This window comes from Alexandromys fortis, unplaced genomic scaffold, assembly GCF_014885135.2.
Source record: "Alexandromys fortis isolate MF-2015 unplaced genomic scaffold, M_Fortis_MF-2015_v1.1 scaffold_321, whole genome shotgun sequence".
NCBI classification, from domain to species: domain Eukaryota; kingdom Metazoa; phylum Chordata; class Mammalia; order Rodentia; family Cricetidae; genus Alexandromys; species Alexandromys fortis.
In genome coordinates, this window is record NW_026068200.1 from 841,439 (window position 1) to 867,046 (window position 25,608).

General features: G+C 39.4%; 1 protein-coding gene across 5 annotated transcripts in view; it reads right to left on the bottom strand.

Moving 5' to 3' along the window:
• Positions 1-25,608, bottom strand: part of Phka1 (phosphorylase kinase regulatory subunit alpha 1) — a 134,321-nt gene that overhangs the window by 67,765 nt on the left and 40,948 nt on the right. For all 5 annotated transcript variants that reach the window (XM_050129895.1, XM_050129894.1, XM_050129893.1 and 2 more), the window contains exons 10-14: positions 24,237-24,359; positions 19,135-19,230; positions 18,347-18,454; positions 7,690-7,768; positions 1,972-2,106 (exon numbers count right to left, since the gene is read on the bottom strand). In XM_050129895.1, the coding sequence (XP_049985852.1) occupies positions 1,972-2,106; positions 7,690-7,768; positions 18,347-18,454; positions 19,135-19,230; positions 24,237-24,359 (541 nt within the window). The remainder of the gene's footprint in view (positions 1-1,971; positions 2,107-7,689; positions 7,769-18,346; positions 18,455-19,134; positions 19,231-24,236; positions 24,360-25,608) is intronic.

Sequence of the window (25,608 nt, forward strand, 5' to 3'; positions counted from 1 at the left end):
GGGGGAAGGGGAGGGAAATGGGAGGCGGTGGCGGGGAGGAGGCAGAAAATAAACAAACAAACAAACAAATAAATAAATAAATAAATAAAAAGAAAGATTGTGTCTGGAGTCCAGGAGATCCTTATGGTGTCTCTTGGTGCTATTATGTCCTGTGATGTTATTGGGAAACTGCAACCACTTAATCTAGGTAGGATGACAAAGGGTACAGGACCACTCAGGAATAATGGTATGGGTCACTCCTCTAGGAAAACAGCCAAGACCTGCTGAGGTGCTTGCTGAGGGTAGAGGAAATACAGAAGGTGTAGGAGAGGAAGGTAGCTATAAATACCAGCTAAGAATACACAACCAGTTGCATAAATGAGGATTATAATAGGCATTTCTGTCATAGTTCATTAGGAATGCATTTGTAAAGATATTTGTGTTTTCTTTCCTCAATTTCTTTATCAGGTAGTCTAACAACAATTAAGAGAATGTCAATGATTATCACATTTAAGTTTGAGATAATAAAAGGATATCCCTTGAGTGCCATTGTCATCTATGCTAAATCTGCATTTGGAGTTGTACGAGGGTAGTCATATTATGTTGAGCATTGTTATGACCTGGTTAAACATAATAAGTTTATGGATGTACGTAGGATAGTTATATCATACTAGGCCTGGTTATATCATACTTACGACCTGGTTACTGTTTTTCATTTGGAAATTAATCATGACATAAGGAGATATGATTGCTTGTCAAGTGGACAAGGGGTGGACTTGTGATGGCTACTACATCTGGAATTAAGTAAAACCCCCAAATGGCCGGGCACACCTGTGAGGAATTTTTGCTTAAACATTTGAGGCAGGAAGATTCACTTCTAATCTTCATCTTTGAGGTGGGAAGACAAACCTTTAATCCAGATCTTTTGAGGTGGGGAAGACTCACCTTTAATTTGAGCTATACCTTCTGCTGGAAGCTTCTATACAAGCATCTCTCTTTGCCTGCTTACTCTCACCCTCACTAGCAAGTCCATTCCTTCACTGGCGTCAGAACCTATTTCTTTGAGATTCTGTTGTATACTGAAGACCAGTTGAGATGCCCAGCCTTATGAATAAAAAAACTACTGGATTCTTGACCTTCCATTCATAGGCACCCATTGTTAGACTAGCTGGACCACAGCCTGTAAGTCAGTCTAATAAATCCCACATATCTATTCATTCATTAATTCATATATATATTCATTAATTCACACTGTAAGTTCTGTTATTCTAGAGAACCCTGACTAATATAATCAGTCCTTTATTTCTGTTATATCAAAGCTAATTCTGTAACCCGATATGTCCCTATGATTGCATTTGGAGTTTACCTCAATAATCTAGAGTAACGGTTTCATCTCAAGTTTCTTAATTTAACTACACCTGCAAATGTTTTTGCCATATAAGGTAATGTTCATAGGTACTAGAGACCAGTACCTGAAGTTCAGAAATGTTGCATTGTCTTATTTTTTTACTCCCAGCCCTTGAATCACTTTCAGTTAACAGTGTTGCAATTTGTCTAATGCAAAAATTCCATCATTAAATTTAATAAAATAATAACTATTTACAAAATATATTAAATTAAGGAATTATTATAATAATTAGTTTACTACATGAAAAAGTATAAAAGGCCTAAAACAAGTTCCTTGATCACTACTCTACATAAAATTAGCATGTATTCAAAATAGAAATATAGGTTCTAAGAAAGGGGAGAACATGGTAGTCAAATATACATTTAGAATAAGTATATAATATTATCTGAAAACAAGTATGTGCTACATGACAAAGTATGCATAAAGTACATCTAAAATTATCACCTCAAAAATGATGGGTTCAGAAACTTGAATTCCAGAGACTAAATTCCTTTTTGGATACAATTAAAGTAGCAGGTTAATAGAAAGAAACCAGCCAGAATCACATAACACTTTAATTCTAGTAGGCTGGCCAACCTCCTTACCTAGACTGGAATAAATGTGGCTAAGAATACGAGCTGGCTGTACTCTGATAGGGTACACCTCGGCAATGGTCTCCACATCAATTCCTTTGTCCTTCAAAATGGCCTTGATTTCTTCTGTTTCAGCTAGAATGGACACTATCGGAAAGAAAGATGAAGTTAACAGAAGGTTTTTTTTTTTTTTTTGGTTTTTCGAGACAGGGTTTCTCTATAGCTTTGGAGCCTGTCCTGGAACTCCCTTTGTAGACCAGGCTGGCCTCGAACTCACAGAGATCCGCCTGCCTCTACCTCCCGAGTGCTGGGATTAAAGGCGTGCGCCACCACCGCCCGGCCAACAGAAGGTTTTTGTTCAGTAGATACTTTAAAAATATTTTTTTTTAAGATTTATTTCATGTGTATGAGTATTTTGCCTATATGTATGTCTGTCCATGCATCGCATGCTACCCTGGTGCCAATGGAGGACAGAAGAGGGTATTGGATCCCCTAAAATTGGAGTTATGAACAGTTATAAGCCACCATGTGGATTCTGGGAAGTGAACCTGGTCCCGGTAGGTCCCCTGGAAGAACAAGTGCTTCCAATAAGTTAAGCTGAGCCATCTCTTCAGACCCTTAAAAATATTTTCAAGTGCATAATTTCTTTTAGAGGAGGAAAGAGGAGGAAATTATTGCTAAGGAATTCTGATTAATCAGTAATTATTCTAGATTAAAATATTACATAAATGGGAAAGTAATAACATGACTAGAGACTTGGTTTTTTGACTAGGTACCTATTTGTGCCTACTAAATGGCACTTTCAGTATTTATGAGACTCCATGTTGAAATGGAAAATTTTAACCACAAGATGGCTCAGTATTTAAGAGCTCTGGCTTTTCCAGAGGACCCAGGTTCTGTTCCCAATGCCCACATGGTGGCTTAGAACCAACTATCTGTAACTCACTTCCAGGAGATCTGATGTCATCTGAGGTCACCAGGTACACATACTGGTGCACAGACATACGTGAAAACAAGGCACCCATATGCATTAAAATATAAATAAATAAAGGTAGCCTGAAAGAGCTGGTGGCTAACTGGACTTGAAATGATGAGTAAAATGGTCAGGAGGAAAAATGAATGAGGGGCTGAAGAGACAGACCAGCAATTAAGAGCACTGGCATCTCATCCAGAGGGCCCAGGGTCAGTCCTCAGTACCCACATGATAGCTCATAAACTTCTTTAACTCCAGTTCCAAAGGATCTGATTCCCTCTTCGGGACTCCACAGGCACCAGGTACTCACATACATCCAGGCAAAATGCCCATACGCATAATTGTTTTAAAGTTGATAGGAATGTTGGGGAGGACAGTAGCAAACCTACACAGACTTCAATGTTATAGTATGAAAGATCTTACCAAGCAGTAAAAGACATGAAAATGGAAAAGTAGATAGGGGTTAGGCTAATCATGGAAGAATAGGTGTTATTTTAAGGTTTTGTATATTGTTGGAAACTGTTTCCCAAGCTGCGTTCTATAGAACTGCAGGGTTCTATAGGGAGCAATAGAGTTGTTTACAGGAACAGAAGGGGTTAAAGGAGAAGCAAACAAATAACCTTTTGAGACACTAGGAGTACATTCAACCCAAGCAACTAAATTCTTGTTTATATTTATAAAATATTTAGAGTCAAATGTCAGATGCTAGGGATATATACATAGACATAATGAGTCCTGATGGAGAACAGAAAGGAGTTAATCTGAGAGAGGTGATGGTAAAAATAAGGGAGAAACTCATTCAGATTAAAGAGACAGCATGTACAAAGTTACAAAAAGTTAGCTTTTATTGTTTTGCTTCCTATTGTGCTAAGGAATGAATCCAAGCCTTCACAGAACAGTCAGCCACTTGTACCACTGAGCTAAAGCCACAGCTCTGAAAATTCCTTTGTAATAGGAATGGAGTGTGGAGGAACAGTGGTGAGAAATGAAGTAAAATACAAGGTCCAGTGTTAGATCACATGGAGTCCTTGGAAGCCATACCGAGAGAGCTAAGATAGGAAGCCCCTGCAGAGTTGCTCCTTAAAAAGAATACACTCAATAATTAAAGAATGAATGGACATTTCTTTGTGTGGTCTACAGAATTTTTAAAGAATCAAAAGAATGAACTGACAGGCATTACTGGGCCTCGACGGAAGGCAAACATCAGTTCAAAATTAATGTAATGTAAGGAGGAGATGTTAATAACTTACATTAATAGTAAGCTATTGGAATTGTCAAAAACAGGATGGATTTCAGAATGACTGGAGAAGTAAAAAAATCTAGAACTTGTTATATAAATACAGAATATCAGAGAAGAATAAATATGAATTGAAAGTGTTCATTTGTGTAGCTGGGAGTATCATGTGCCATTTAATGACAGAGGTGCAGAAGGAATCATAGGCATAGATGATGCAGTAGGAGGAACCAGCTGATCAAATTTAGTTATGTTTAGTCTACAGTGCATGGAAACATGTGGGACTGTCAGAAGACATTAGAAAAAGATGAGATGGGACAAAAATATATTATCAAGAGAAGAGGACCCAGAATAGAACTTTGAGAAAATTCAGGACTAGATAGATAGCAAAGTCTAGGGGAAAGGATAAGTTCTTATCTTATAGCTTATATTTTCTTTCTAGCACAGGAAGTAGGGTCATCATGTGAAAGTGAAGGAAGACTGAAGAAGGTGGGGAATATGACTTATTATTCGGAGCAAGACAAGTGGTAGGCTATGGACAGAATTCCCAGCAATACCAATAGTTCAAGGGAAAAGGAAGAAAAGAAAGTCCAGAATAAAGTAGAAAAGTACTTAAAACAGGTTGAAGGAGATATACAAAAGCATAACATGGACACTCTGGAAATTCAGTTTCTAGAAAGATAAATAACAAGTTGATCTAAAAGATCTGCTGCTAATATACTGATTATAAAATATCTATTAATACTGACAATACCAAGGTCTCTGGAAACTAAACAAGAATATTTTCAGAGTATTAAACCAGGCTCTAAAGGACTGGAGAATTAATAGACTATGAAGAGACAGAAATATCAATGTGAAAAGAAGCCACAAATGACAGACAGATGGAGATTAACATAGTAGATAAAGAAACTGGATTGGGGGAAGTCTTAATATTTCAAAAAAGATTGTTTGTAAAGAAGAATATAGGATGAAGCACCAACAGGGAAATTTGTATTGAATAGGAGAGCACCTTTTTCTGAGACTAGGAAAAAGAAAGCAAGGATGGGTAAGAATGCTGGGGGTGGGAAGTGTTGGGAAATTGAAAAAAAATCAGAATTAGAATAATCAGGCATGAAGTATCAGTCCAAATATTAGGTTGAAAACAGGGCACAGCTGAACAAAATCGAGTACTTTGTTATACTGGCTGTGAATAAAGAAAATACTGACTAAAGATAAGAACAAAGACTAACACACCAGAAGTTGAGTTGGGAACCATGGTTGTTCAATGCCACTCTGCTCATCATGTGCTTTTCCCTTATAGTATCTTTTAGTAGGTATAGGATAAGAAAGTGTAGACTACATGATTCCTCTAGAACTATAACACTCTGGGAGATATAGCAGAAGTATGAGGCAGCAGTAATTGGAGTAGTTAGATGATCAAAATATTGAAATGATCTTTAGGTAGAAAGAGCAGACTTACAGAAATTAGAGAGAACTTTAAAAGGAAGAAAAAGAAAGCTGAGATGCATTGTTAGCAGAAAACAAGAATACCTATAAGGTCCAAAATTTGACCCGTGGTGTGTGTGGTGGTTTGAACGAGAAGGGCCCCAGAGGCCTTATTTAAATGCTTAGTCTCCATTAGTGGAAACATTTGGGAAGGATTAAGAGGTATGGCCTTTTTGAAGGAAGTGTGTCAGTGGAAGTAGCAAAAGTCCACGGCATTCTCAGCTAGTTCTCTCTCTTTAAGAATGTATGCTCTCAGCTAGTGCTCCAGCATCATGTCTGACTGCCTGTTGTCATGCTCTCTACTGTGATGCTCATGAACTCTAACCTTCTGGAGGTGGTGTTTGGTCATAAGAGCAAAAGGAAAAGTAACTAGAATGCGGTACCAAACATAGAGGTACAGAGAAAGGGTTCTAGAGTCATGATATTCGAAAATTTTAAGGTTAAAAATAGTAGATTAAATCCATACCAATGCTGAAATCTAGTTTTATGACAGAATTTGGGGAAGAGAAAGAAGGCTGTGAATTGAACCTCAAAGTCATAAACTATGAATTAGAACAAAGATAAGATAAGCACAGCTAGAAGGTTTAAACCTCAAAGGAAAACATACCTTCTCATGGGGGATGAAGAATAATGGTTGAAGTCCAATTTCTGTCTCTGGGTTTTTATTATTCATGCTACACTTTATAAAACATTGGCTAGAGACACTGAGAAGCAAAGACTACCTATATGATCACACAGAGTGTCAAGTATAAGACGCTTTAGAAAACATGTTGGATTTTCCATTCAGAATCAACCTGAAAGTCAAATGACTAGGAATATCTTAAGAAGCTTTACAGCAGGACACACCATATTCAGGAGTGATGTTGGAGAGTGAAAATTCACATCAAGATGTCTACTCTCACAAACATGGTTAATATGGTTAATATTTTCAAAAGAAACAAGGAAGGTAAAAATATTGACCTTTTCCGGGAGAGGTAAAAGGAGGGGAGGATGACAAAAGAGGCCAGCTTTGTGTCCATCATATAAAGATTATTCACAGATATTAGACTAGGATAGTTGTCCTTTGAGAAAGGGTCTCTGTGGTTTTGAATCAAAATGGCCCCCACAGGCTCACAGGCATTATTTGAAAGGATTAGGATGTGTGGACTTTGTTGGACTGCCTGTTGGAGGAAGTGTGTCACTTGGGGTAGGCTTTAAGATTTCAGAAGCCCAAGCCAGAGTCAGTGGCTCACTCCCTTTTCTTGCTGCCTGCTGATTCCAATATAGAACTCTTAGCTACCTCTCCAGCACTATGTCTGCCTGTGTGCTACCATGCTTCTCACCAGGATAATGGACAAAACCTTTGAAGAATAAGCCAGTTGCAATTAAATGTTTTTCCTTTAGAAGGATTGCTATGGTTGTGGTGTCTCTTCACAGCAATAGAAACCCTAAGACAGTCTGGTAATGTATCCTTGGCTGTCCTGGAACTCTTGATATGGAACAAGCTACTATTGAACTCACAGTGATTTGCCTGCCTTTGGTTCCCAAGTGCTATGATTAAACACATGTACTACACACACCCAAAAGACTTGGATTTCTTAATGTTTAGAGTATTCAGCTCAGTGTTTTGCATAATGTATATACCTTCACATTTTAAAAATTGTAGACATACTCCCCAGTGAGGGAATGGTCAGAAGCAAATGAACTATGAGGGATGCAGGTCTAACAGTCTAAAACAGAGAAAATATAAATACGTAGGAGGTTATGAAAATAAAGGAATACTAGCATGAAAAACAGAAAATGTGGTTAAAAGGAAAGTAACAGTAACCAGGGGAATAACATATCATGAAATTTTAAAGTTTCCAGAAAGAAGGCATATCAAATAGTATTTTGTAATCTTCTGAGATCATCTTTTATTTGTTTATTATTAACCGTAATTTTGAAACAAAATTGAACCACATTTATTACGTACTTTTTGAACCCTAACACAAAGTCCCCAAATCTTTTCCCCTAATCAGACCTTTAATATAACATTTCTATTGCTGGGAGTAATACATACCTTGAACCACCACATCTGGCTTTGGCACAGTAGAAAACCTACGATTCAGGGGATCAATTTCTCCAGGAGCTAAAAATCCCTGAAGAAAATGCACAAAACAAAATTAACAAGCCTCAAAAATAAAGCTACGGCAATGGAGAGATAGCTCAGAAGTTAAATGGAAAGGGAAAGGAGGTTAGTACAAAGGGAGACAAAAGGTGAAGGGATAAATAATATTAAGGATGGTTGAAAAGGCCACAGAAACATTTCATGCTTACTTAAACATACATATAGTGTGTGTGAGAGAGAGGATATATGTGTGTGTATGTGTATGCATGCGCGTGCACATGTATGTGTGTATACACACATGCACATACACACACATGCTACTGCAATCTCCCTTGGTTGCCTCTTAGAACATTTATTTATTTATTTATTTATTAAATATTTCTGTCTCTTCCCCACCTCCGCCTCCCCTTTCCCTCCCCCTCCCCCAATCCATTCCCCCTCCCTCGTCAGCCCAAAGAGCAATCAGGGCTCTCCGTCCCGTGGGAAGTCCGAGGAAAACCCTCCTCCGTCCAGGTCTCGTAAGGTGAGCATCCAAACTGCCTAGGCTCCCACAAAGCCACTACATGCAGTAGGATCAAAGACCCATTGCCATTGTTCTTGATGTCTCAGTAGTCCTCATTGTCCGCTATGTTCAGTGAGACCGGTTTTAACCCAGGCTTTTTCAGACCCAGGTCAGCTGGCCTTGGTGAGTTCCCGATAGAGCATCTCCATTGTCTCAGTGTGTGGGTGCACCCCTCGCGGTCCTGAGTTCCTTGCTCATGTTCGCTCTCCTTCTGCTCCTGATTTGGACCTTGAGATTTCAGTCCGGTGCTCCAATGTGGGTCTCTGTCTCTGTCTCCTTTCATCGCCTGATGAAGGTTAATATTCAGGAGGATGCCTATATGTTTTTCTTTGGGTTCTCCTTCTTCTTTAGCTTCTCTAAGAACCCGAATTGTAGGCTCAATGTCCTTTATTTATGGCTAGAAACCAAATATGAGTGAGAACATCCCATGTTCCTCTTTTTGGGTCTGGCTTACCTCACTCAGGATAGTGTTTTCTATTTCCATCCATTTGCCTGCAAACTTCAAGAAGTCCTTGTTTTTTACTGCTGAGTAGTACTCTAATATGTATATATTCCATACTTTCTTCATCCATTCTTCAATTGAGGGGCATCTAGGTTGTTTCCAGGTTCTGGCTATTACAAACAATGCTGCTATGAACATAGTAGAGCATATATTTTTGTTGCATGATAAGGCCTCTCTTGGGTATATTCCCAAGAGTGGTATTGCTGGGTCCATGGGTAGGTTGATCCCAAATTTTCTGAGAAACCGCCACACTGCTTTCCAGAGTGGTTGTACAAGTTTGCATTCCCACCAGCAATGGATAAGTGTACCCCTTTCTCCACAACCTCTCCAGCATAGGCTATCATTGGTGTTTTTGATTTTAGCCATTCTGACAGGTGTAAGATGGTATCTTAAAGTTGTCTTGATTTGCATTTCCCTGATCGCTAAGGAAGTTGAGCATGACCTTAGGTGTCTTTTGGCCATTTGAACTTCTTCTGTTGAGAGATCTCTGTTCAGCTCAGTGCCCCATTTTATAATTGGGTTGATTAGCCTTTTACAGTCTAGTTTCTTGAGTTCTTTATATATTTTGGAGATCAGACCTTTGTCAGTTGCGGGGTTGGTGAAGATCTTCTCCCAGTCAGTGGGTTGCCTTTCTGTCTTAGCGACAGTGTCCTTTGCTTTACAGAAGCTTCTCAGTCTCATGAGGTCCCATTTATTCAATGCGGCCCTTACTCTCTGTGCTGCTGATGTTATATGTAGGAAGCGGTCTCCTGTGCCCACTTGTTGTAGTGTACTTCCCACTTTCTCTCCTATCAGGTTCAGTGTGTTCAGACTGATATTGAGGTCTTTAATCCACTTGGACTTGAGTTTTGTGCATGGTGATAGACATGGATCTATTTTCATTTTTCTACAGATTGAAATCCAGTTTTGCCAGCACAATTTGTTGCCTCTTAGAACTTGAAGGTAAGACCCAATAGCTGAAGACACCATACAATCAGGAATCAACTGAGCTGGAACTGACCAGAAAGCTTCCCACCTGATGATTAGATCTCTAAATGACCAAAAGTGCCATGCAAGCTGCTAAGGGAGAAAACCAATCAATAGTCCTGACCAGCTGTAAAACCTATGAACCACAATGACCCCAAGGTCCAGTAGTGGTACTTATCTCATGGAAGCAAACAACAGATGTCTAACTGGACTTAAGGCCAACTTAGTATGAAGAAACTCCTTTTGTCTGTGAGGTCCCTGGCCAGAAAGGGGCCCTGATCCTGTACCAGAAGATCCATCGGAGATCATTTGAAGGAAGAGATGGGCAGGCACCAATTCAAGAATTCCTCCAACAATCTGAAAAACAACATGAAAACACCAGAACCCAGCGAACTTACAACAGGAGGACTTGAACACCCTAATCCAGAAGAAGTAGAAAAAAATTAACATTATGAAAGCAAAAGAGTCCCTTAAACAGGAGGTGAAAAACTCCCTTAATGAAATGAATGAGAAGAATAACAAAAAGTTTGAAGAAATGAGTAAATCTATAAAAGATACCCTAGGAAACCAAGAAAAAACAATCAAACAGATAATGGAAACAGTTCAAGACTTGAAAACTGAAATGGAGGCAATAAAGAAAACATAATCCAAGGGCCGGCTGGATATGGAAAATCTAGGCAAAAGAACAGAGACTACAGAGACAAGTATAACCAACAGAATACAAGAGATAGAGAAAATAATCTCAGATTCTGAAGACACCATAGAGAAAATAAACGCACTGATCAAAGAAAACAGCAAATCCAACAAATTCTCATCACAAAACATTCAGGAAATCTGGGACACAATAAAAAGACCAAACTTAAGAATAATAGGTGTAGAAGAAGGAGAATTACAGCTCAAAGGCCCAGAAAATATATTCAACAAAATTATAGAAGAAAACTTTCCCAACCTAAAGAAAGATATTCCTATGAGGGTTCAAGAAGCATACAGAACACCAAATAGACTGGATCAAAAAAAATCCCCTCACCATAAAATAATCAGAACACAAAAACATACAGAATAAAGAAAGAATATTAAGAGCCGCAAAGGAAAAAGGTCAAGTAACTTATAAAGCTAAACCTATCAGACTTATACTTGACTTCTCTATGGAAACCATAAAAGCCAGAAGGTCTTGGATAGATGTACTGCAGAAACTAAGAGACCATGGATGCAAACCCAGACTACTATACCCAGCCAAGCTTTTGTTCACTATCAATGGAGAAAACAAAATATTCCAGGATAAAAACAAATTTAAACAATACGTAGCCACAAATCCAGCCTTACAGAAAGTAATAGAAGGAAAATCACAAACCAAGGAATCCAACAATGCCCACAATAACTCAGACATCTAGCGACCCTTCACGAGCATAACTCAAAGAAGGGAAACACAGACTACTACCAAAAACAAAATTAATAAACTGGAGTTAACAACCACTGGCTATTAATATCACTCAATATCAATGGACTCAATTCACCTATAAAAAGAAACAGGCTAAGAGATTGGATACGAAAACAGGATCCAACATTCTGCTGTTTACAAGAAACACACCTCAAACACAAAGACAGACATCTACCCAGAGTAAAGGGTTGGGAAAAGTGTTTTCAAGCAAATGGATCCTAAGAAACAAGTGGGCATGGCCATAATAATTTCTAACAAAATCAATCAAAAGAGATAGAGATGGACATTTTATACTCATAACAGGAACACTTCATCAGGATGAAGTCTCAATCCTGAATATCTATGCCCCTAATATAAAAGCACCCACTTACATAAAAGAAACATTATTAAAACTCGGCAGTCATCAATCCACACACACTAATAGTAGGAGACTTCAACACTCCTCTCTCACCAATGGACAGGTCAATCAAACAGAAACCTAACAGAGAGATAAGAGAATTAATGGAGGTAATGAATCAAATGGACTTAACAGACATCTATAGAACATTCCACCCAAATAGGAAAAAATATACCTTCTCAGCATCTCATGGAACCTTCTCGAAAATTGACCACATACTCGGTAACAAAGCAAACTTCAACAGATACAAAAAAATATTAGTAACTCCACCTGTGTCTTATCAGATCACATTGGATTAAAGTTAGAATTCAACAACAATGCTACCCCCAGAAAGCCTACAAACTCATGGAAACTGAACAGTCAACTGCTGAACCACACCTGGATCAAGGAAGAAATAAAGAAAGAAATTAAAGCCTTCCTTGAATTTAATGAAAATAAAGAAACAACATACTCAAATTTATGGGACACTATGAAAGCAGTCCTGAGAGGAAAGTTCATAGCACTAAGTGCCCACTTGAAAAAAAAAAAAAAAAAAAAAGAGAAAGCACACGTTGGAGACTTAACAACCCAACTGAAAGCTCTAGAAAAAAAAGAAGCAGACTCACCCAGGAGGAGTAGAAGACTGGAAATAATCAAACTGAGGGCTGAAATCAACAAAATAGAAACACAGAAAACAATCAAAAGAATCAATGAATCAAAGAGCTGGTTCTTTGAGAAAGTCAACAAGATTGACAAACCTTTATCCAAACTAATCAAAAGGCAGAGAGAGAACATGCAAATTAACAAGACCAGAAATAAAAAGGGGAACATAACAACAGACACTGAGGAAATTCAGAGAATCATTAGATCTTACTACAAAAGCCTGTATGCCACAAAATGGGAAAATGTAAAAGAAATGGACTTTTTAGATAAGTACCATTTACCAAAATTAAATCAAGACCAGGTGAACAATTTAAATAGACCTATAAGTTGTGAGGAAATAGAAGCTGTCATAAAAAACTCCTAACCAAAAAAAAAAAAGCCCAGGACCTGATGATTTTAATGCAGAATTTTATCAGAACTTCCAAGAAGAGCTGATATCTATGCTCCTTAATGAGTTTCACATAATAGAATCAGAGGAGTCATTGCCAAACTCCTTTTACGAAGCTACAGTCACCCTGATTCCAAAGCCACACAAAGACCAAACCAAGAAAGAGAATTACAGACCAATCTCACTCATGAACATCGATGCAAAAATTCTCAATAAAATTCCGGCAAACAGAATCCAAGGACACATTAAAAAAATTATCCATTACAATCAAGTAGGCTTCATCCCAGAGATTCAGGGCTGGTTCAACATACAAAAATCTATCAATGTAATCCATTATATAAATAAATTGAAAGAAAAATCCATATGATCATTTCATTGGATGCAGAAAAAGCATTTAACAAAATTCAACACCCCTTTATGATAAAGGTTTTGGAGAGGTTAGGGATACAAGGATCATACCTAAATATAATAAAAGCAATATATAGCAAGCCAACAGCTAATATAAAATTAAATGGAGAGAAACTCAAAGCCATTCCACTAAAATCAGGAACAAGACAAAGCTGTCCACTCTCACCATATCTCTTCAACATAGTTCTTGAAGTTCTATCAATAGGAATAAGACAAAATAAGGAGATCAAGGGGATTCGAATTGGAAAGGAAGAAGTCAAACTTTCGTGATTTGCAGATGATATGACAGTGTACATTAGTGACCCCCAAACCTCTACCAAAGAACTCCTACAGCTGATAAATAACTTCAGTGAAGTGGCAGGTTACAAGATCAACTCAAAAAAATCAGTAGCCCTCCTATACACAAAAGATAGAGAAGCAGAGAGGGAATTCAGAGAAACTTAACCTTTTACGATAGCTACAAATAGCATAAAGTATTTTGGGGTAACACTAACCAAGGAAGTGAAAGATCAATTTGACGAGAACTTTAAGGCATTGAAGAAAGAAATTGAAGAGGACACCAGAAAATGCAAAGACCTCCCATGCTCTTGGATGGGTAGGATCAACATAGTAAAAATGGCAATTCTACCAAAGGCAATCTATAAATTCAACGCAATCTCCATTAAAATCCCAACAAAATTATTCACAGACCTTGAGAGAACAATAATCAACTTTATATGAAAAAACAAAAAACCCAGGATAGCCAACACTATCTTATACAATAAAGGAACTTCTGGAGGCATTACCATCCCTGACTTCAAACTCTATTACAGAGCTACAGTAATGAAAACAGCTTGGTATTGGCATAAAAACAGAGATGTCGACCAATGGAATTGAGTAGAAGACCCAGATTTTAGCCCACAAACCTATGAAAATCTGATTTTTGACAAAGGAGCTAAAATTATACAATGAAAGAAAGAAAGCATCTTCAACAAATGGTGCTGGCAGAACTGGATTTCAACCTGTAGAAGAATGAAAATAGATCCATATCTATCACCATGTACAAAACTCAAGTCCAAGTGGATCAAAGACCTCAATATCAGTCCAAACACACTGAAACTAATAGAAGAGAAAGTGGGAAGTAGACTGCAACACATGGGCACAGGAGACCACTTCCTATGTATAACCCCAGTAGCACAGACAATAAGGGCAACATTGAATAAATGGGACCTCCTAAAACTGAGAAGCTTCTGTAAAGCAAAGGACAATGTCACTAAGACAAAAAGGCAACCTACTGATTAAGAGAAGATCTTCACCAGCCCTGCAACAGACAAAGGTCTGATCTCCAAAATATATAAAGAACTCAAGAAACTAGACTTTAAAATGCTAATTAACCCAGTTAAAAATGGGGTACTGAACTGAACAGAGAATTCTCAACTGAAGAAGTTCAAATGGCCAAAAGACACTTAAGGTCATGCTCAACCTCCTTAGCAATCAGGGAAATGCAAATCAAAGCAACTTTGAGATACCATCTTACACCTGTCAGAATGGCTTAAATCAAAAACACCAATGATATCCTTTGCTGGAGAAGATGTGGAGTAAGGAGAACACTCATCCATTGCTAGTAGAATTGCAAACTTGTGCAACCACTTTGGAAATCAGTGTGGCGGTTTCTCAGGAAATTCGGGATCAACCTACCCCAGGATCCAGCAATACCACTCCTGGGAATATACCCAAGAGAGGCCTTAGCATACTACAAAAGCATCAACTTTGTTCACTATGTTCATAGCAGCATTATTTGTAATAGCCAGAACCTGGAAACAACCTAGATGCCCCTCAATGGAAGAATGGATAAAGAAAGTGTGGAATATATACGCATTAGAGTACTACTCAGTGGTAAAAAAAAAAATGACATCTTGAATTTTGCATGCAAATGGATGGAAATAGAAAACACTATCCTGAGTGAGGAAACCCAGACCCAAAAAGATGAACATGGTATGTACGCACTCATTAATGGATTCTAGCCATAAATAAAGGACATTGAGCCTATAATTCATGATCCTAGAGAAGCTAAATAGGAAGTTGAACCCAAAGAAAAACATGTAGTTATCCTCCTGGATATTAGAAGTAGACAAGATTGCCAGGCAAAAATTGAGAGCTTGGGGGTGGTGTGGTGTCGGGGTAAGGGGAGATGGGGAGAGAGAAGGGAGAAGGGGAGGATGGAGAGAGCTTGGGGGAATGGGACGTTTGGGATGGAGGAAGAGTGGATATGGGAGCAGGGCAGTATATCTCTTAGTTAAGGGAACCATTTTAGGGTTGGCAAGAGACTGGGCTCTAGAGCAGTTCCTAGGTGTCTAAGGAGATGTCCCCAGCTTGTTCCTTGAGTAGCTGAGGAGAGGGCACCTGAACTGGCCCTATCCTATAGCCACACTGATGAATATCTTGCATATCAGCATAGAACCTTCATTGGGCGATGGATACAAATAGAGACAGAGACCCACACTGGAGCACTGGACTGAGCTCCCAAGGTCCAAATAAGGAGCAGAAGGAAGTAGAACATGAGCAAGGAAGTCAGGACCGCGAGGGGTGCATCCACCCACGGAGAAGGTGGGACTGATCTAATGGGAGCTCACCAAGGCCAGTTGGACTGGGACTGATAGAGCATGTGATCATACCGTACTCTCTGAACGTGGCTGACAAGGAGGGCTGACTGAGAAGCCAAGGACAAAAGCACTGGGTTTTGATTCTACTGCATGGACTGGCTGTGTCAGAACCTAGTCTGTTTGGATGCTCACCTTCCTAGACCTGGATGGAGGGGGGAGGACCTTGGACTCCCCACAGGGCAGGGAACCCTGACTGCTCTTTGGACTGAAGAGGATGGGGGAGGGAGAGGGAAATGGGAGGAGGCGAAAATTTGTAATAATAACAATAATAATAAAAATTAAAAAAAAGAAACTCATGCCTGATACTGGTAACCCTTGGCTGTTGAGGTATGGAAACTTAGAGGAGAACTTATTACTACCACTTTCTGAACTATTGTAATTCCTAACTGAATTCTAAATGCCGATCCTTATATTCACAGGTACGTGTAGCTATCACCCCTCATCAAAGAAGCTTTTTGCAGCAGAGATTGATAAAGAATACCACAAGTGGTTAAAATACAGAGAACAAATGCCTTTGAGGTACCCAACCCCTATCAATACATCTACAATGCCCCGACATGTAAGGTTCAGGGAACGTAACAGAAAAGCAAATGGAAGGATTTTAAGAGCCAGAGAACCAGAACATCTGCTGTGATGCATTGCACTTTCTGTATGTGCCAGGGAAGCTTCACCCATGAAATTTTAAACATGGTCTCCTAAACAAGACCAGCGCAATGATACTATCAGTAGGCATACTAACACAAGTGGGGGAAAATCTCAGAAGACCTAGACAAAGAGCTACAGACAATTAATGGATGGTGAGACAGGGAGAATCAGTTTTCTCCGGGAATGAGACCCTGACTGGCCCAAGTGGTCAGTCCTAAATAAACACATGTACAAACAACACTAAATGGACCAGGCAGCTGTGTGTGTGGAAGGAAGCAATAGGTGAAGATAATAGAAATAGAACACTCATGCATGAAATTCTCAAAATAAATTAAACTAAAAATGATAATAAACACTGCTTGTTTATTTGTCCCTGTATTTGCTGTGCGTTTTGGCTAGCAGAAATCTTTTTACTTAGTTCTCATATGTTGTGAAATAAGATGAACTCACCCATTTTTCTTTAATAATACCGAATCCTCCCTGATTTTGCTCAATTTAATTTATTGTTGGATGAGAAAGCTGCTAGGACGATTGCTTTAAAGCATTATGCTCATTAGTGCTAGCTCCAAGCTCATGTCAATAAAGATTATTGTCAGGAGCCATTTCAGGCTTCTCCTTTCTCACATCTCACAGGGCCTTGAAGTAAAAATCTTGAGACAGAAAACTTAAAGTTAGCCAAAACATTACGTGCTGACCGTGGAGACTCAAGCTCTGGAAAGCACCACAGAGTGTCTTCAAGGCTAGCTGCTTATCACTAACAGCAGGTGTTCTAGCCACTGACCTTGCAACTGCCCTGCTTAGCTGCCAAACTGCCCCACTTAGTTGCCTAGCTACGGAGCCTCCCCTTCCCTTCCCTTCCCCCTTTCCTCAGTTCCCCCTGCCCAAGCTCCTTTCTGAGGAGTATTTAAGACATGAAACTTGCTTCAATAAATGGATGCCTTGACAAGGAATACTGCTTGGCGTCCGTTTCTCTCCCCGCCCCCATGTCTTTCAGATAGTGCCTCTTCAGACCCTGGAATAATTTAGGACCTGCTGGGCAGGTCAGATTATCACAGCCATGGGCACAGAAAAGAAAACCAAGAATACAGCTGCAGAAAATAAATGGCCATATAAGCAGGGGAAAATCTTTCTTAGAAATTCCAGGTAAGTTCCAAACAAGGTTTCCCAGAAACCCGGGCCTATAATATCAAAACAACCACGCTAGGTGTGATAACACACACCTGTAATCCCAGAACTCAGGAAACAAACACGGAAGGTTCCTTGCAAGTTCAAGGCCAGCTTGATCTATGGGGAAAGTTCAATGCCAGCTACTGTTACATAGCAAGACTGTGTCCTTTTTTTTTTGAAAATATAACCTATAATGTAGGAAATAGGATTTTCAGGAAGTACTGGAAAACTTTTTAGAAGAATTTTTTTCTATGTAGGCTCGAAATGCCCCCAAAGAAACTGAATACAAAACTGTGCCTCATTAACTCTGTTAAGAGCCATCTTAACAGAATGTGGTATAAAGAACATTTAGAGAGCTCCTTGCCAAAAAGTAAAAACAGAAATATTAATAAAACAGAAAGAGCACACTGTTATTATCAAGCACTAGGCAAAGTGCCCAAAGTAATCAGCTAATTCAGCTGAGGAACGAAGCCTCACGTTGCTTACAAAGGTTGACATTTAATCCATTAGCAATAACCATTAAGCATAAGTGCATTCATTAGTCACCAGGCAAGGCACTGAGGGGAGTTTTGAAAGGGAAAGATCCACAACTTTATTCCTGAACAACACCAAGTACAATGCCAGAATAGGGAACTGTGGGCGGCAGGGTGGACATGGCTGCCAGGGAGCAAGTGATTTTTGTCAGGCGCTGGCCATAACCCCCATGCTGAAGACTTGGAAGAAAAGTTATAATTAAATCAAAGTACAAAAGGAAGAAGATATCGTTTGAATTTAGTGAGTTCATGACAAATCTGATCATATGGTGGCTAAGCAAATAAATAAATAAAAGGTGGGATAGCTTTGAAGTCTCACCTCTGCCATCAAGCTTCCTAAAATGTATAGAGACTGACCCCACATGTGAGGCAATTTTCCCATGGGGACTCGATCCACAGTGTGAGGATTCTGATACTCTTCATCAACCTAAATGAAGCGATAAAGAGGTCAAATGAGAGGCAATAATAGAAAGCTTAAGATACTAGATGATAAAAGACAGTTTGAATTAGGATTTATAGTTTATAGGCAATGGATTGAAAAGTTAAGTAGGGCAGTGCTCAAGCTGTGATGTGTGACCACATCTCCCAAGGATCTTGTGCAAATGCAGACTGTATCGTGTGTTGGGGGTGGCACTGCTGATACCACTAGGAACTTATTCTCCAAACCCCGACCAGAAGGAAAAACTGTATCTCTACTATGTCTAATTCTCCTTCACAATGGTAAACAAAAACAATACTTGCTTAATTTTTCCAAGCCTCATCTACTGCAACAGTCCCTGATTACTGGCTTCAGAGGAAACCAAGTCCTGAGAGCTGGCACAGGACATCAGTCTGGTTCCATCTACTGATCTGTACATTATTCTCAGAACTGAGATTTGCTTTCATTCATATCTCACTGTAAAGTAGTCAAATAATTGAGACTGCTTTAATTTATTTCTAAAGGAATTAAATCGCCTCTTTGTTGTCATAATCTGAAAACCAAATTGTTAGAATATTAAGATCACCGGATACAAAAATCACAAAACTATTTGACTCAAACAACTATTGACTCAGCATCCCAGAAATACGGTTCCTCTCCTGTCGATGGGCCAGTGCTATCCAACTCGCCTTGTCAGGGGGAACACTGTACAGCTCTGGAAGAAGTGGGACTCCATTTTTGCCCTTGATGAGAACTGCATCAAGAGCCTCTCTATATTCTTGGACCTGCAGAATAAAAGAAAGAAAAAACCAAACTTTTAGAGACTTTCTGCGGAAACACAGCAGAAAGACACAGCCAAAAAAAAGCACTACTACAAAAGAGCTTATTTAACCAAGTATAAGGGAGCGGAAAGGGGCAATGGTACTGTGTCAAGTTGACACAAACTATAATCCTCTGAGAGGACAGAGCCATGACTGAGAATATGCCTCCCTAAGAACTGACTGCAGGCAAGCCTAGAGACCATTTTCTTAACTAGTGATTGATAGGAAAAAGCCCAGCCCATTGTGGGTGAAGCCAACCATGGGCTGGTGGTCCCAGGTTGTATAAGAAAGCAGGCTGAGCCAGCCATGGGGAGCAAGGCAGTATGCAGCCCCTCTCCATGGCCTCTGCTCCTGCCTCCTGGTTCCTGTCCTGTTTGAGTGCCTGCCACCTTAGCTTCCCTTAATGGATTGTGATTCAGGATACATAAGTCAAATAAGCCCTTTTCTCCCTAAACTGCCTTTTGGTCACAGTGTTTTGTCACAGCAGTAGAAACCCTAACTAATGCAGGTTTATTACATGTTTTTTAAAGATCAAATATCACATGACTTTTTGTATACTTTAACACATTTAATTTTTGTTTCATTCTAGTAGGTATGTGTAATTGAAGTCCTTTAACATGGGGATTAAGTTCTAAGAGGTTCTGAACTGATTCAGTCTGTCTTCAAGGGCCTAAGTGATCTGCTCTCTATTACCTTAAGTGTACCTTCTTGACCCAGTTCTTTCTTGTTTAACATTTATTTTTTAAGAGGCTACCAACTTAAGAGTGTGTGAGTTATCTGGGTGGCCGGGACAAACAAGGGACCCTCTCCTTGGCAAAGGAAGAGGAAAATGATGAAATTCTATTTCAATTAAAATATATTTTAAAAATTATTTTTTTGTTGTTTTGTTTGTTTTGAAAACAGGGTCTCACTATGTAGCTCTCGCTGCCCTGGAACTCACTATGTTAGCCAGGTTGGGCTTAAACTCACAGAGATCCATCTGCTTCTGCCTCCCAAGTGCTGGGATTAAAGGTGTGTGCCACTATGACTGACAAAAAAGTTTTATTTTTAAAAATTATATGTATGAATATGTGTCAGTGTGGGGGTATACGATCATGTGTGCTGGTACCCTTGAAAGCCAGATGTGTCAGATCTCCTGAAGCTGGAGCTGTAACTCTACAAGAATTTGTGAGCCACATGACAAGAATGTAAAGAATCAAACTTGGATTTTCTGGAAGAACATTATGTGCTCTTAATCATTGAACCATCTCTCTAGTACTTGACTTGGCTTTTATTTATTTAAGTTTATTTTTTTTTATTTATGTGTGTATACATCGGTGTGTGTGTGTGTGTGTGTGTGTGTGTGTGTGCGTGCGTGTGTGTGTGTGCATGCATGTGCTTGCAGAAGAGGGATTAGCACCTCCTGGAACTGGAGTTACAGGTGGTTGTGAACTGTCTGATATGGATACTGGGAACTAACTTTGGTCTTCTGCAAAAGTAGCAAATGTTTTTAACCACTGAGAAATCTCTCCAGCCCTTTGAACAGGCTTTTAAATCTTTGTTTTTATTAATTGCTTTTAGTTAGTATATAAAATAATGGATTTTATTATGACATTTTCATACATGTCTATCATTGTACTTTGCTCGTATACACCTTCCCATTAATTACCCTTGTCATCACTCCATTCCAGGTTTGGCTGCTATTATGGTTAGGTTTATGTTATTCACTTAATGATTTGCTGAAACACAGTAATTCATAAACTATAAAAAGGGAAAGAGTCGGGACGCAGCTCAGTGGGCCTAGCGTGTACAAGGCCTTGGGATCATAAGAAGTTAAAAAAAAAACAAAACCATAATTTATGGGGGAATACATAGTTCTTTAACATAAAAGCTTCATCCCAGCTGCTTTGTGGTATAATTAGGATATTGTTAAAATTCACAAAGTTTTAAAATGTGTTTAATAAATTAGAGTACAATCTAAGTATTGTGGAGGGGTTCCTGCAGGCTTACAGCAGGTCGGGGAAAATGAGCAGGGTGAGATAAGACTGAAACTTGGATCAGGTGGATTTTGGTAACCGATGCTGGGCCAGAACTTCTAGAGTCTGACATCAGCTCATTTATTTTTGCTATATTTAAGCACAACACAATTTAGGGGGAAAAAGTATTCTAATAACAATTAACTCAGCCCCATGAGTACAACAAAGTTTAAGACATGTCTGCATTGAAACTTTTTACAAAGTACATACAGCTTCATGTGTAAGATGGGTTCTTGTTGACTTAGAAAACAATGGTCAAGATAAGGGCGTAAGAATGACTGAGGTAAGTACAATGCCTGGCCCTAAGAAAACATAGAAGTTATTTAGGCTATTATAAGGTACAAATGATGAGTTTTATGGTTTAGAAGTAATGCTCAAGGTGTCAGGGGAAAGAATCCTGGATAAACACAATATTCTGGGTGATATGGGTGGAGGCTGGCTCAACAGATAGCGACTGATTACCAGGCTGCAAACTATATTTTCCCCCAGCATTCTGGGAGAACAGCCAAGTATCTTCCCTCTTTGGAGAGATGAGATGTATGCTTAACTTTTCTTGGCTTCTCCAGTGCTTATCTGTGTGCAGGACTGTTTTTGCAGTCTACAGAGTATAACATGAATTTGAAGTTTGCTTATGTGCAATTTCTTTCTGAGAACACAACTGTGCTGAACTAAACTATTTAAAACTACACAGACATGTACTTACCAAACAAGGCCAAGGCACCACATGAGTCTACATCTGTTGTTGTAGTGTTCCATAGTGTATATGACCTTTCTTTAAGCACATCATAACTTCTAAGCAACGAGCACCTAACAGCTGCTCTGGTTGCAAAATGGGTGCCTTCCTCTTTCTTTAACTGCCCCCATTCCTCTCAGCCCATTCTAACGTTTCCTCTGTATTTTGTTGTTTTTCTTCTCTGATTCCTATCATTTATTTTATTTTTCTTTTGTTTCCTTCCTCTTACATACAGGCTAGTGGGCAGAAGTACCAACCAGGTGAACTGGCACAAAGAAGGTCAAACACTTCTACAAGCAAAATTCAGGCTCTTTTCAAGGTTTAACTATCAGACCTATTGTAGCACTTATATATTTGACCATTTAACATGTTGGAAACTGTGCCACTGGTTTTTTTTTCTGACTAGCTTTCTATCATTTTGTTATGTACAAACATACATTTACTTATTATTGAGACATGGTCTTACTATATAGTCTTGGCTGGCCTAGAACTCACTGTGTAGTGCAGGCTACTCAAACTATTGGTGTATTATTTGTGTTTTAATAAATAAAGGTTGCCTGAAGGTCAGAGTGCAAAGCAGCCATAGGAGTCTGCCACACAGGCCAGGGAGTGGTGGAACACACCTCCAATCTCAGCAGTCACACCAGTTAGCCACAGAGGCCAGACAGTTATGGCACACACCTTTAATCGCAGAAGCCACACTAGTTAGCCATAGAGGCCAGGCAGTGGTGGTGCACACCTTTAAACCCATCCCTAGAGAGGAATATAAGACGGGAGGAGACAGCTCTCAGACACAGTCTGAAGATTTGTGGAGGCAGGATTACCCATTTCTGTCTGAGGTAGAGGTAAGAGTCAGTGGCTGGCCACTTTGCTTTTCTGATCCTCAGCTTGAACCCCAATATGTGTCTCTGGGTTTTTATTAGTCGTGCTACATCAACTCACAGAAATCCTCCTGCTTTTTTCTCCACAGTTCTGGGATGAAAGCCATACTATACTATACTAAGCCATACATACAGTTTTAGTACTGTGCTCCTCACCCCGTTTTTCTGTTCTATAGTTTTTAAATTTCTTGACTATACATTTCATGGTGATATTTTCAAAGGGATGCTATCTCATTATAATGGAACTAACTGGCTTTTGAATTTACAGCATATCTTTACTGTGAACTTTCAAAGAAATTTTGGAATATTTTTTGAAAAGATTATTTTTTATTTTATATACTGAGTATTTCGCCTGCATATATGTATGTGAACAACATGGGTACCTGTTACCCATAAGGCTTAGAAGGCAGTTTTGGAGCCCCTGGAACTGGAATTTCAGATGTTTGTGAGTTGTCATGTGCATGCTGGGAATTGACCCCGCATCCTGTGGATGAGCAAAAGGTGCTGTTAACCAAGGAACCATCTCTCTATCACCCAAGGATAGCTTTTCTAAAAATATTATTTGAGATGGTCCTGCTATTTAGCGTAGATTGGTCTCAAACTCTTGATCTGTCTGCCCTAGCCTGAGTCCTGGGATTACAAACGTGTCACTGCAGCAAAAAATCCTTTTTAGAAATATAGAAATTTGTGGGCTACAGTGTTTTACTTCAACTCACGTATATGGCGTGTAATGATGAAATTGAAGTAATTAATATTTTAACATCCTTAACTTGACAATCTTTTTTAATGAAAGAAAAAAAATCTCACCTACAGAGGCAATGAAATCGAAGAAGTCACTGACAACACTTGGATGGTCAGGATTGAAGAAAAAAAAAACAATCTGAGTTTCCCAAATTTTTTTTGTAGTTGTTTTGTTTTGCTTTTGGTTTTTCCAGACAGGGTTTCTCTGTGTAACAGCAATGGCTGTCCTGGAACTCATTTTGTAGATCAGGCTGGCTTCAGAATCAACAGATCCACCTGCTTCTGCCTCCTGAGTGCTGGGATTAAAGGCGTGTCTCACCACTGCCCAGTTAGAATTTCCCAATTCTTTTTTTATATAGTAACTTTTCTTTTTTAATTTTTTAAATTTACTTTTTAAAATTTCATTTTACATTCCAACCACAGTGTTCCCCAATTCCTAATTCACTATTATCAGCTACAAGTCTCTAGGAGACAGACAACTCTGTCTATTTGGTAGTCAGAAGACTCCAATTTGGGCAGTCAATACAGATAGAGCCATTAACTGAAAGAAGAAGATACAACAAGAGCAGCTTGCTCAGAGCTCTTCTCCCAGCTCATTACCTGTTCTGCGTTCCCGCTGAAGACCCCATCAAGGATAAAGTATGTCCAGAACAATGGCCATTCGCACTCAATGTTTTCAAATAACTTCAGCTCAGCTGGTTCATAGTATAGACGATTTGGATCCTAGACAAAAATAGAATAAAGTCTGTCCTGTCACTTAGAGATTGGATTTATATCCTTAGTTTAGAGGTATTGTAGTAGGAGTTTTACTAGACCATTTGTTTCAAAGATGGCATCAGGGAAGCAAGTGCTCTATGAAAACGTCCAATGACTAGTCTTGAAATAATAAGGAATCACAAGAGATATTCGAAAATGTGTGTTACTTTTCTTGTCCCATGATAAACTAATCTGACAAAATCAACTCAAGTGAAGCAAGAGTTTACTTTGGCTCACAGTTCAAGGGTATAATTCATCATGAAGGACAGAGAAGGTGGCAGAAGCTTCAGTAGCTGATCACAACTGCTTCTACAGTCAGGAAGAATACAATAAATGCTGGAATGCAGCTAGTTTTTCCTTTCCATGCAGCCCAGGCCTTAAACCCAGGAAATCCTGCCACTCGCTTTTAGGGTAGCTCTTCCTACTTTAATTAATCTACTAATACCCTCACAGGTATACCAAAGGCTCGTCTCCTTGATCCCGTCAAGCTGACAATATTAACTAACCATCAGTGTAGGACTGCTTTGTAATCAACCTGAGAGAGGCAACACTAGGCACAGATGGCCTTTGTGGGAAAGAATGAATGGCCTGTACAAGAAGGGAATCCTGGCAAGTCTTCAGAATGAGGGGATCCAAAGACAGAGAGCCAAGACCCATGAGAGTGCAGTACTGTGGAAATCCAAATGGGGAAAACTTCAAGAAAAGGGCAAAAGTCAAACTCCGGGCTGAAGAAGAAAGTAGAAGTGAGGAAGTAGACAAGATTTTACACTTAATTTAAAAAGAACATTGATGTGGGAGTGTCATATATCAATCTGTTGATTTCATTGGCTGAGTAATAAAGAAACTGCTGGCCCTGATAGGTTATAAGATAGGTGGGCGGAATAAACAGGATAGGATGCTGGGCGGAAGAGGAAGTGAGGTCAGACTCTGCTCTGCTCCTGGAGAGCAGAGATGCCATGCTCAGCCCTCCCAGGTAGACGCACTAGCTCTGCGCTCTGAGGCAGACGCATGAAGCTCAGATCCACGATGGATGGAGGCTAGAATCTTCCCGGTAAGCGCACCTTGGGGTGCTTACACGCATTACTAGAAATGGGCTAGTCCAGGTGCGAGAATTAGCCTGTAAGGGCTAGAGTTCATGGGCCAAGCAGTTAAATGAATACAGTTTGTGTGTTGTTCTTTCGGGCATAAGCTAGCCAAGCGGCCGGGGTGTTGGGGA